The sequence below is a fragment of the Saccostrea echinata genome, unplaced genomic scaffold (genome assembly GCF_033153115.1).
Source record: "Saccostrea echinata isolate AGI-Se365-2 ecotype Australia unplaced genomic scaffold, CSIRO_AGI_Sech_v1 ptg000051l, whole genome shotgun sequence".
NCBI classification, from domain to species: domain Eukaryota; kingdom Metazoa; phylum Mollusca; class Bivalvia; order Ostreida; family Ostreidae; genus Saccostrea; species Saccostrea echinata.
The window spans coordinates 2,377,494-2,390,836 of NW_026889800.1; the positions used below are offsets into that span (position 1 = coordinate 2,377,494).

Sequence of the window (13,343 nt, forward strand, 5' to 3'; positions counted from 1 at the left end):
TTCAGGTAAAGAGCTTGTCAGATCTTTATTCGGGTAAAGAGCTTGTCAGATCTTTATTCGGGTAAAGAGCTTGTCAGATCTTTATTCGGGTAATTTTTTTTAGAAGGGATATTTTTTGTTGAATCATGAGGGTCCATTAAAATTTTGGATTGATTTAATTTTTAGTAATTATACGGAGGTTGTGAAAGTAATTCTTTAACATGGACATCAATTGAAACAGGATTTAAATTGTTTTATCTTGTTCAATCCTTGGATAATATGACATCATTATATGCTTGACATGAGGGGGGCTTCTTTACTCAACAAAAAAGGTCATAAATTTCATTTTATTCTTTAATGTCTCTCATTAAAGCTCAGAGAGAAATTGAATCCATTCTTGATTGTTAGGTAATTAAAGGTATTAAAAAATTATGCACATTTCATAGGTTTATTGAGAATTTTCTGTTGAAGAAAAAAACTTGTCATTGTTACTAAGAATTGCAAAAAGAACTCAGGCTTTTACATTTTGAATTCAATAATTGTTGAATTACTCTTGTCTGTTTAGGCTTGATTTATTGTGATTTAATAATTTTCTCATGCAACTTGATATAAAATCACCTGTTATTTATACAAGATCGACATAATAGGGCAGCTAATGTAATTTTCTCTCTAAATGCCTGATTTTTCTCATAATCAAATAACAGATTCTGCATGATCATAATTTCTGTTATTGGCAAAAATCTTAAGAATTTGGGCAGTTTTTCAAACACAGCAACAGCATTTTGAGTGAGCTGGGAGTCTAGTATCTTGAGTCCTGAGTTTGTTTGCTTAAGAAAACACTTTTCCATTTCTGTGCAGGAATCCAATTACATGTGATCAGCTTGAGTGACAGATTTCCAGAAATCTAACAACAGATATGCATATCCATTGTCATGGAAAGGGGAGAAAATTTAAAGATTTTTTTTCCTTGATCAACAAGTGTTAATACAGGGGAACTCTGTTCTATTATCAGAAATAACACAAAGACAGTAGAAAGCTAAAGCCAAAAGGAAACAGGCATGGCTTTCATGTGGCAAGTTTGATTAAATTTATGTGTTGATTTATGATGCCAAAGTGTCCCGGAAAATCAGGGATATATTTTTATTAATTTTTGAGGGGATAAAAGAAAATCTAATACAGTAATGCGATCATCAGGCAGGCTAGTTGTCTGCCATTACTTGTTTTGTAGAGTAATGATAAGTAATTTTTCTGCACTGTGTGACAGGGTCTGATGAAATTTGATTAAAAAGAAAAATCAATAAATTGATGCATGGCAGTATGCAAAAGTATGTAGCATATATAAAGCTTAATGTTTGTCACTTGATTGGGGACTCCTGAAACATTTTGCAAGTGGCCAAGTCAAATAAATAAATGTGTACTTTATTTTAGTCATTTTATAATAATTTTTAGAAAACAGTCAAATTTGTTTTACAACTCAATAATATCTTGCACTTTGAATTCCAGTTTTCCAAATTTTGTGTGATATGATATTTATAAAGTGTTAACTAGAGATTTATATTTCCAGCTGTAATGTGTAGCTTTGTCAAGAGATCTTTAGATATCTGACTTTTACAAGAGACCTTTATTTATCTGGCTATAATTGGAGATCCTTATATGTCTGTCTCTTACAACAAGAGACCTCTAGATATCTGATTTTTACTGGAGACTTGTAGATATCTTTATTACTGGAGACATTTACCCCTACAGATAGCTGGATATTTCTTGATATTTTCAGATATCTGGTTGTTACTCTAGAACTTCATTCATTGGCTATTCCTGGAGACCTTTCGATATCTGGGTATAACAGGGTATCTTTAGATATCTTGCTACAACTGGAGATCTTTAAATGAAGACTTCTCTCTTACAAGAGACCTCTAGATATCTGACTATTACTGGAATCTTTGAGATATCTTGTTATTACAGTGAACTTGAGACATTTACATCTATAGAAAGCTGGATATTGATATTTTTAGATATCTGGCTATTATTTAAGTACTACTTGTAAGGAGAGTGGCTAGCTTTGTTTCATCTTAGTCTATTTTTAGCATCATTAGCAGCCTTGGTATCGGCATGATCAGGGTAGCTGTAAGAGCCTGGTATGGGGTGGTGCGTGGTGGTCTCTTGGTTATATGTGCTTGGGTATCAGGGAAGCTGTAAGAGCCTGGTATGGGGTGGTGCGTGGTGGTCTCTTGGTTATATGTGCTTGGATATCAGGGAAGCTGTAAGAGCCTGGTATGGGGTGGTGCGTGGTGGTCTCTTGGTTATATGTGCTTGGGTATCAGGGAAGCTATATGAGCCTGGTATGGGGTGGTGCGTGGTGGTCTCTTGGTTATATGTGCTTGGGTATCAGGGAAGCTATATGAGCCTGGTATGGGGTGGTGCGTGGTGGTCTCTTGGTTATATGTGCTTGGGTATCAGGGAAGCTATATGAGCCTGGTATGGGGTGGTGCGTGGTGGTCTCTTGGTTATATGTGCTTGGATATCAGGGAAGCTATATATGAGCCTGGTATGGGGTGGTGCGTGGTGGTCTCTTGGTTATATGTGCTTGGATATCAGGGAAGCTATATGAGCCTGGTATGGGGTGGTGCGTGGTGGTCTCTTGGTTATATGTGCTTGGATATCAGGGTAGCTGTATGAGCCTGGTATGGGGTGGTGCATGGTGGTCTTTTGGTTATATGTGCTTGGATATCAGGGTAGCTGTATGAGCCTGGTATGGGGTAGTGCTGATGGTCTCCTGGCTCTCTGTGATTGGTATGGGATGGTGCATGGTGGCCTCTTGGCTATCTCTGATTGGTATGGGGTGGTGCATGGTGGTCTCCTAGCTATCTGTGATTAGTATGGGGTGGTCCTGGTGGTCTCCTAGCTATCTGTGAGGTCTATCCCGTCCCTCCTTAAAACAGCAGCAGACTTTGTCACCTGAAATACTGTCAGAAGATGTATGGCCTCATCTCCAGGATTTTAAATGCAAACCCTAGCACCTTCTGTTAATATATTAGGTGCTCCATTCAGCATTTCATACAATGAGTAGCAATCAAATAGTCTTGTTTAATTTGATTTAGGCCATTAAATTACCAAGGAGGGCTAATCTAATGGTAAACAGATCAGATCAGGACATTTGGCTTCCAACAGCCCACCCATCAAGTTTGGTGTTATTCTGTTAATTAATGCATTATTGAGTTGCCAGTCACGTCAGTTAAATCACTTAATTAATGAAATTGTCTCAAGAGAATTTTTGGCTAAAAATACAAATATCTTGTACTTTATATGGCGTATTATCAACTGGGTTATTTGTACAGAGATTAGAAAATTGTAGTGAATTTCGTACAGAGAGAGTCGATTTCATTCATGTTGATAAATGTGCAGTGAAGAAAATTAAAATTTAAGCTATTTGTAAAACATCAAAGGGAAGTTTTCGTGACCTCGGAGATTTCAGTGTTTGATGCGGGACAAAGCTTGGGAGAGGGTAGTGACAAACACAGAGAAAAAAATTAATGATATCTTTTACGGCTCCATTTATCACCCTTGGATTGACCGAGATGATTTCTTAAAGAATCATAGCTGTTGCTCACAAACTATCAACGTTTCTTGGAGAAGACTTCACCACTACACTGGTAAAATGATGCCAAGTTTACCCTTAATTTGTTTAAACTGCTTCTGATTTCTTCTTTCTTTTAAAAAAATCCTTGAATTTCTTTGTGTGTTTGTTTAAGTCTTTTTTTCTTAAATAAAGAAATTGGTTTAGGATTCATGGGTATAAAGCATAAGTTATTGTAAAATAAATGGTTACTAAGGAAAGTGTGAATTATTTCTTCATCTTGTGAATAACTAATTAACATGTCCAAATTAACTTCTGAAGATAAACGATGCATGGTAACCGTACCAGGGAGAAATTATCCATGTTCTCAAAGACAGAGGAAAGGTTAGCTTAATTTATTCAAAGCTTATTTATTTTGGTATTACGTAGAAATATATTTTTTCTGTGTGAAAATTTGATACTATGTTATTGTAGTTTATCACTGTTTTAAGTCATTTCTCCTTTTTATTGCCCCTGGGAGTTTTTATTAAGAGTAATTAATCTACTGTTTCTTATAATTTTGAATATTTAATTACAGTAGCTTCCCTTCCCTGGGGTGTTGAGTAAAACTATAGATAAATTAACTACAATTTATTTCTTTTTTGGATAGAAACATTTCTAAAAACTTGTTGGAATAAGATGCCTAGGGACAAACTGCTGATCAGATCAATAGAAAAGAATTGGCCCTGGGGTGTAGAAAAATTTAATTGTGTTAAAAAAGTTAATTAATTAAATAAATGTTTTGACTGCAAACAAGAGTCTTATCCTTGTAATCAATAAACAAGAAGATAATGAGTTTACAGATTAAAGCCTTGTTTATATTACATGAGGTACGTCTTAACCACAACTGTGCAGATCAAAGCAAATTGAAACACATTTTAAGCTAAATCTTGTAAACAGAATGAAATTCTGTATTTATAATCCCAGTGGTTTTAAAGATCAAGTGGAGACAACTCCTGGTTATCTGGGGAAGAATCAGGGGGAGATAATTTCTGTTGAACACATGCTGTCAGAGGGTGGAGGCTCAAAACTTCTACCCACAAAAATAAATAGGAAAAAACTGGAGTCAATCTAGTGATCTGTTTATATATTGTCAGGAGAGAGAGAGATCAACACAAAGTTTTCTGGTTTTAGTAAACTTTATACTAGCCTTCCTTCATTATAATAGGTGTAGTGACTGATTACTTCCATGAAAGACAGAACATTGGGAGAAGGCAAAAATTTGTATTTTATTATTATTATACAATATACTGTATATTATTATTGTACAATTTTCTATATTTTTATAGCACTTTTTAAACTAATTTAAGCTAGTTAGATATATATAAGTAATTTGACTGCATGAATGAAAATAAGTGCTTGGTATGGGATGATATGGAACTAATTTTGTACAGTATAGATGTGAACATAAATTAACAGAGAGCAATTATTGCTCCCTATCATACCATGCCTGGACCTTTAAATCGATAAAGAGAGTGAGATGGTTACCTCCCTTTAGACATTCAGTATTTTCCAAAAAAAAAAAAAGAATTTTTTTTCCCTTTTGATTAATTTCATTTTTAGGAATAATATAGTTTACAATTGAGCATGTTTTGTTGATAAATCTGTTAAAAAATCTCTGATAGATAGGACAAGAAGCCCCTTTTGTTGTTGTATCTGTACTTATAGCTTAGGATTCACACGTCTATTAGAAGATTACACAGACAGACGTAATTCCGTGAATTAAATTTTCTCTGGAGCCAGGGACGATCTTACTGATTTATTTTCTTTCTTGAGAAAATATTTTTCAAAAAATTGTAATGGGAGTGTTGTGTGTTAGACCGAGCTATTGGAGTTAAACCATCGATGTTTAAGTTGTTTTGGTGAAAATAATTTCAGAAATGTCGGAATTAGGTATGGAGGAGGGATAAGATGATTGTTCTATGTATATAGACCAGACAAAATTTATTTTATTGTTTATTTGCCAATATCCCATTTCATTAAAAATGAGTTGATGTTTTATCAAAGAGCTGAGCAGGTTATCATAGTTTTATGGCCACGGAGATTCATCTGTATAAAATCTGGTTGAATCAAGGTTCAGAGAAGATCCTTTGTGATCCCATGTACAGAAGACCAGGTCGATGTGTTTACGGAGAAGGTAAAATATCCCTGCAGATCAAACCTTAGTGTCCAGGTGATAAAATGCAAAATCATAACTTAATATACACAAAGGTGAAAATCCTCAGCTCTCAATAGGGTACCGTGTCGTATGATTAGAAAGCACCCCTGTCCTTAGGAGTCGTCTTTGATCTTGCGACAAAACCTTATGTCAAATCCTAGGACAGATCCAAGGGAATTTCTGGTCCTACTTGAACAGTGGAATCAGATTACAGATTTCAACAGTTTTCATTTTCTTTTAATAAATCTGGCAGTATGAGAAGAGATTATATGATGGCCTTCCTCACAATTACAGGCTCAATGGATTAAGTAGTGACCACCTGCACCTAGAGGACACTTTATTTTGACTGGACATATGTTTTAGAGGTGTGAGATGTGGTCTGTCCTGGCTGTATCAGTGTAGGATAAGGTGGACCAGAATCAGATCACACGACTGACACCCTCCGTGAAGAAGATTATAATGTGTCAACCCCAGACTAGTGTAGATTATATCACTGTTGACTCTCAGGATTGACACCAAAGAGCCGGAGCCTTTATAGGGGAGCCAGCACTGTCCACACTTGTAATCTATTGGTTTATACCTATATCAGTGACACGCTTGATTAGGCTGTGTAGAGTATTGGTCAAGCCTGGAATACTCAAGCATGGAGTTTGTCCAGCACTGAACAATTTCACATTACTAAAGAAACTGGACCATTGACTAAGTTTTGTAAATTAAACTTGGAAGTGATTCCGTGACTGTTTTGCAGTGCAATGTTTGTTCAGTTTGGGGTTCGGAGTGTAGACTTACTTATAATGCATTAACATTAGAGTGATTTGATGGATCATTGACTCAATGTTACAGTAATTTGATGGTCAATCAACTCGTGTGATGGTGGTCTAAACTGGTCCCCTTCACTGCCCCTGGTCATTACTGCTGAGCATTAGGTGATATTTAATTACTCTGATTATGACCTTGTTACCTGACAGATCAGGTGTCACGTCTGTAATTACATCTGACAGGTAGAAGGAAGGGACAACCTACCGTCAAATTGTGCCTCAAGTTTTCTGGACTTGTTTTTCTCTGGATGCACCAGTACTGGGAAGCTTCCACATTGCTTGGATTTTTTCCACTGTGCATTAAAAACTTGAATTTCTTCTAGAAATTGGTTTATAACTTTACTGCATAATTGTGCCAAGGAAACACTTTTGTAGTTTTACAGAATAATTTGGAACAGACCCTCCCTGCTTCACTTAACTGCTTCTTATTTAATTGTTAGATTTTTAAGAGCCGAAAAAACATTCTGTTTTTTTGTTGTTTTTTTTACTACAAAGTCATTCCTGGATTAATTCTTGCAGATAATTTTGGAGAAAATCAAGGAATTATTCCAACCAAATAATTTGGAAGAAAATTTATTTATTTATCTAAATTGCCTGGACTTAGTTCAGGAACTGCCTAGTGTTGGGGGAATTACTTCTCTAACGAGATTTGTGAGGGTAAAAACTTTATTATAGCTATTCCTTTGAGACCAGAAGTCTCTGCATTGGCACGATAGATGTATAGGTAAATATCTGGCCATTCAGAGCCTTATCAATTGAATGCCTACGATCACTTTAACAGGAAAGTGTTGTGGCCTTTCCTTAAAGGGTTGGCTCTATTGCCAGATACCTGTAGTCTGGTGTATATTGTAAACAGTGGGCCAAGATCAAAACAGATTTATCACGGATCCTCTCCACACCTGACCTGGGTTATATATTTTGAGTGAATGAAAAAATCTGCTGAATTTTATACCTTTGGATAATGAGCCTACAGTTGGAGATGTAATGTAGAGGAGAAATTTTATGACCGTGAAATCTTATGAACTGGAAGAAAGTAAAAGTTGTGCTGCAGTAGACATTGTGGGGATCATCTTTGTAGCTGTATACCTAATGACAGTGGGAACCGAGGGACCATTCCAATTAAAACACAAAAGCTTACCTATTGAAACAGGTGAAAAATCTACATCCCAGTATCTTATCAGTGGCTGGGAGAGAGGCCTTAATTAAAGGCATCAAACCAACCGGAAAATCGGACCTGTCGTAAATTTCAGGTGGAATCTGGAAGTTTAGACAAACGGAAGGCAACATAAGCTATCGCATTGAGTGGCTGCTGTGTATTTAGTGGAAAGAAAAAAAATCATCGCTTAAAAACTGAAGTGGTGGAGCAAGCAGGCACTGTTGTGTGCATAGATAAACATAGGTATCTGGGAATACAAGAGATCGCAGGGGGAGGATTTTATACAGAGCTGAGCATGGACTAGGAGGAGAGCTACATCTCACCTCTATAGCTGGCAAAAATTAAAAAATAAAAACTCGTGGACAATTCCTCATTCAGTCTAATTTTATAAAAGGATAGAATTCTGTGTGCCATAAGCAACAAAGGAAGATGATGTAAAAGTGATATCTGTGAATGGCTGTTTTTTGTACCTATGATAAGGGATTGCTATCGGTTTTTTGATATAAATAGCCAGTGGAATTACAAAGATTTGTGTTTGATTGCTGACTAGGGTAACATATCCGTGTAATATGTCAGAATATAGATGATGAGCCTAGGTAGCAGCCCGTCAGTGTTTTATTTTAACTTCTCCTGCGGAATTCACGGAGAATTTAAACTACAGAGTAATGGTGTCCAGCATTCTCAAAACATAATAGGAACTATAGATTTTAATTTAATGCAAAAAACATTGGAAATTAAAAGCCCTGTCAATGTACCATGGATTTTATTATTTTAAAGGTAAGATTTTTTGGTTTGGTCACTAATTATAACAGAGATATGTTTTTATTTATGTTTCTTGTCAGAGTAATTATGAAACTTCCAAATAAGTACTGGTTTATGTTTTTTGAATCAGGAATTCACACAGATGTTTTGATTTTGAGGGACAGATATTGCTGTCAAGCTCTATTAACTAACTGTATTATGAGGAAATAGAGAGAAAATGATTGACAAGTTAAATATGTTAAAAAATGCAGTATTATGAACATTTGGGTAATTAACTGTAACAGTTACTTCCCTTGATGAGGAAATTTTGTGTCTATGCCTGTGTAAGTGTGTAAAAACAGTTAATGAAATTCAAATTACATTGAAATTCTATTCCTTTGATGTGGTGATAAATTTAAATGCAGGTCATTTGTAGCTTATATTAAAATTGTACAGAATTATATACACACCAATATCAGAGAATATTTAATGCCTCCCCTCACTGCTGGGAGGATTTTACGTGGAGGTTTTTTTTAATGGATGTAGAGATTTGCTGGAGAAGCCCGGAGAAGCCTGTGTTGGGCATGTTGTATGTAACTCATTCACCACTCCTGTTCTGAGATGCACAGAACTCATCCTCGGAGGCCCCCAACAAGGGGAGAGACTCTCATGTACTAAAAATAATGACCACCGTACTTTATCTAGAACTTAATTATTCTGTACTGCAGTGGAATCCCTACAGCAGATTACTTGGCATAACTTCATACACCTGCAGGATGAATTTCAAATATGTTTGAAAAAGTATACATAAAATTTAGATAGCATTGTAGATAGTTGAACCCCTCAGGGAGCCTCCTAATAGATATATCTTTTCTGTTAAATGTATATTTTAGACAAACTCTTATGAATTGTGGAGAACATACTGGAGTCAGCACATGCTTTTCTTCTTCACCTAAAAAAAATTAACTTCTTCAACAGCTGTCTTTAGCTGGGATGAGCCAGAAAAAATCTTTATCAGAACCGACAAAGCCCCGATCTCCATAATCGAAAATCATTCACTTTCTGAAATTAAATGGGAAATTACAGGGTATAATTTTTTTGTTTTGTCTGTAAATTTTGTTGTGAAATAGTTTTATTATGACATTTGAATTGTATTTCTTTTTTCTTCGTTGTGGGTTAAATTTGCGGTCTTTATTTGATTATTGCAATATCCGCCCAGTTAACTCCTAGTTATAAAGAACAAACTCAAGGAAAAGAAAACAGCGCGAGCTTCCCTAATTGATACCAGAAGTTAATGATGGGAAATAATAAATAGAAATTCCGGCTTATTATGAAGCATTTATTTTCATGCTGCGCTCTTCACTCCTCCTGTTAGAAGAAAATTTCTTTTCTCTCTCTTCATTTTTTATCTAATTCCTTGAACAAAACAAGTGCTTGCATGTTTCTCTCTCCAATCCTACGACAAAATGAAGGAAAAAAAAGTTTTTGTATCAATTAATCGGCACATCAAGCCATGTTTCTGGTCAGTTGGGTTTCCTGAAAACAAATTATTTGCTAATTGTATGTAATGAGAGGAAGTTTTGTAACCACAAATTCCCCTTGTTAGTAATGATAAGAATCAGATTCGTCTAACAAGGCTTCTACTGCAGATCTATATGTAATAAAGTTACCTGTTTATTTTATTGTGTGTCTGCATGAAAACCTGCAGGAAACATGCAACAGGGGTAAATTAATAACAATTCTGCAGTGTCAGTGAATTTCTAGAAGTGTGCAATCCACCTAAAGGTTATATCTCCAATCAATAGCCAGGTATTAACACCCACCCCACATTGTCAGCGAGAGTTCAGATTTCTTACACCTGATGCATACAAACAATGGTCAGGAGAAAAAGGGGAAGATTGTTCTCCTCCGTGCAGCGAGTCTCGGGGTACAAAGCTCATGGAGGAATGTTAGAGTGACAACCTGAAAAAGCTCAGGTCCACAGAGGAATTGTACCTTGTAATTCTATCCTGCCTCAGTTACTCTGCAGTGCAGCATGGATGCAGAAGAAAGCCATTTCCCATCAACCCTAATCCCAAGCCTGCATCTGTTTGTAAGACAAGAGTTCTCTCAAGTTTTTCTGTTTCATACAGGTGAACCCGTGCAGAAATAATTCCATTTTGTTTTTCCTGTCATGTAAAGTTATTAGGTTTTGGGCACAATATTAAAAAAAAAAAAGCTTGAAGGTTATCCATGCATCTTGGCTTTCTCCAAACAGATGGGTGTCTGACGGGTAGCATTGTCAAATCACTGATGGTGTGTACAAAGGAACCTTAATGTGACCAAACAAAGCCAAGAAGCCCAGAAGTGTGCTAATCAGTTAGAATGAGGTATTATTGATAGATTTATTGACAATGCAGATGTAACAAGTTGGCTTGGTGTCATAATCCTATTCTATGTCTGACATTGCACTGATAACGGGAGAGATATGGGAGGGGAGCTCTCTAGAGTTGTATACACTGCACTCAGTCCCGACATTGACTCAATGTCACCACTCAGCCATCACTCTCTGTCATTCGTACAGAGAAGGATCTATTTAGGACCAATAATTGTTGGGTAATTGATATATTGAACAATCCTGTGTGCATATCCTCAACAGTGTCAACAATTGAAAGCTAAATACACTTTTTCTGTAGCACACACAAAGAGATAGAAAAGCTTGTCTACTGCAGACAAGGCATTCTAAAATATTTTCAATGTTTGAGATAGTTTAAACAAAGAATTCATTAATTGCAAAAGTTTCAGCTTTATTTCCAATCTGGGTTATGCAATACATTAGACAATTTCAAAAGTGGTGCATTGTCATTTTAATTTCATAGATAAAGCATGCACAGAAAGTGGAATGAATTTTTAGTGAGATGTGGTTAGGTGGTATCACATTGATGTGAGATGTGGTTAGGTGGTATTTATGAGATGTGGTGAGGTGGTTTCCCATTGTAGTGAGATGTGGTGAGATGGTATCCCATTGAAGTGAGATGTAGTGAGGTGGTATCACATTGTAGTGAGATGTGATGGTATCACATTGTAGTGAGATGTGGTGGTATCACATTTTAGTGAGATGTGGTGGTATCACATTGCAATGAGATGTAGTGAGATGGTATCACATTATAGTGAGATGTACTGAGGTAGTATCACATTGTAGTGAGATGTGGTGAGGTGGTATCACATTGTAGTGAGATGTGGTGAGGTGGTATCACATTGTAGTGAGATGTGGTGAGGTGGTATCACATTTTAATGAGATGTGGTGAGGTGGTGTCACATTGTAGTGAGATGTGGTGAGGTGGTATCACATTGTAGTGAGATGTAGTGAGGTAGTATCTGACATTGTAGTGAGATGTGGTAAGGTGGTATCACATTTTAGTGAGATTTGATGAGGTGGTATCACATTGTATTGAGATGTGGTGTGGTGGTATCACATTTGTTGTGGAGGCTTAATGAAGGCTCCATCAGATATATAGGGGTATCCTCCAGGCTAGATGTAATTGTTATTGAAGGTATACTGTCATATATATAGGGGGATCCTCCAGGTTAGCTGTAATTGTTCTGTAAATTCTGAAGACGATGGTTTATTGAGCCAGCCACTTGGTATTTATAGTATATCCTGAAATAACAGCTCAGGAATAACAAAGAACGGTTGTCTGAGGAATGGTTTACAAACACATTGAGTGTCGGAACCCAAATGTAAACTATGACATATGTGGGAGATTCTGCTTTACCCATAATGCCATCCACATGGTCCAGCATCAGAAAGGTCACAGGGTTCACTAGTTATTGGGAGGGGGATTGTTAATTAATGAGTACTAATCCCTATACTATTGTCTGTAATGATTAAGGATTGTTTTTGTTTCTGTTACATGTTAAATACCTCCTCTACTCTTCTTGTGGAGTACATACCCCACACAGTAACACATCCAAACAATCACAAAAGTATGTCTTACTGGCAAAAGTACACGCTTTCCCCTGATCTAGATCTGTTTGCAGAATATAATTATTTCTTCAATTCCAAAACTTTATGAAGTATTGTAAGTTGATATATTTATAGCATTTTTATCTGACTTCATGTGAACTCTAATACTCGTACATGTAAATACCTCCAAACTATGGACCTTGAATCAGAGAATGTTTGAGTAGATCTATTTGGGGGTCAATCACTACCTCAGACAATGGTTACTTATACTGGACCCTGGTATAATGACCACTAAATTAGTCCAGTGCTATAAGAGGCTTAATACAGGGTGCTCAGTACCCTACCAAGTCTGACCTCACATTCATAATTATATATTAATAACACATTCTGATTGGTAAACCATTTAATGGCAGGCTAATTTGTACTTTTGTCACTCTAAGTTGAGGGAGTGGAAACTGGACAGAGTTGAGGTTACTAACATAGATAGATAGTAGGTGAAGTCTTAACTGAATAAGCTGCAAGCACAAAATTATTTTACCCTGGGTGACAAAGCAGTTTGTCGTTGGAATTGGAAAAGAGATATTTAATCCTGACAATACGGCAGTGTTAGGGCGAGTGCTACATCCTTTATAAATTATTTGTTGATGTTCATATTAACACTAAAATAGAAATGTATTGACGGAAAAAATCAAGATTCTTGTTGAAGTGAAAATAAAAGGAAAAACAAGCAATGAAAAGGTTATAAAAATCTTTAAGTGGCATTAAATGCTGAATAAATTAATACAAATCGAAGAGCTACCTGGATCAATCGGTCCATTCTTTGCCAGGATCTCTCGGAAGCGAGGATTTAACTAACTCTTATTAAGAGCTTTTTCCATTAACATCACCGCGATAAGCGCTACAGTACACAATTGTCACCCGATTATCCCAGC

General features: G+C 36.2%; 1 protein-coding gene across 3 annotated transcripts in view; it reads left to right on the top strand.

The window, feature by feature from the left end:
• Positions 1-13,343, top strand: part of LOC133203683 (E3 ubiquitin-protein ligase PDZRN3-B-like) — a 95,552-nt gene that overhangs the window by 35,696 nt on the left and 46,513 nt on the right. The window contains exon 1 of one of the 3 annotated variants that reach the window (XM_061339454.1): positions 7,996-8,501. The exons of the other annotated variants lie outside the window; for them this stretch is intronic. Within the exon in view, the coding sequence (XP_061195438.1) occupies positions 8,481-8,501 (21 nt within the window). The 5' untranslated portion in view covers positions 7,996-8,480. Of the gene's footprint in view, positions 1-7,995; positions 8,502-13,343 lie in introns of those variants that run through there. 3 annotated transcript variants of the gene reach the window in all.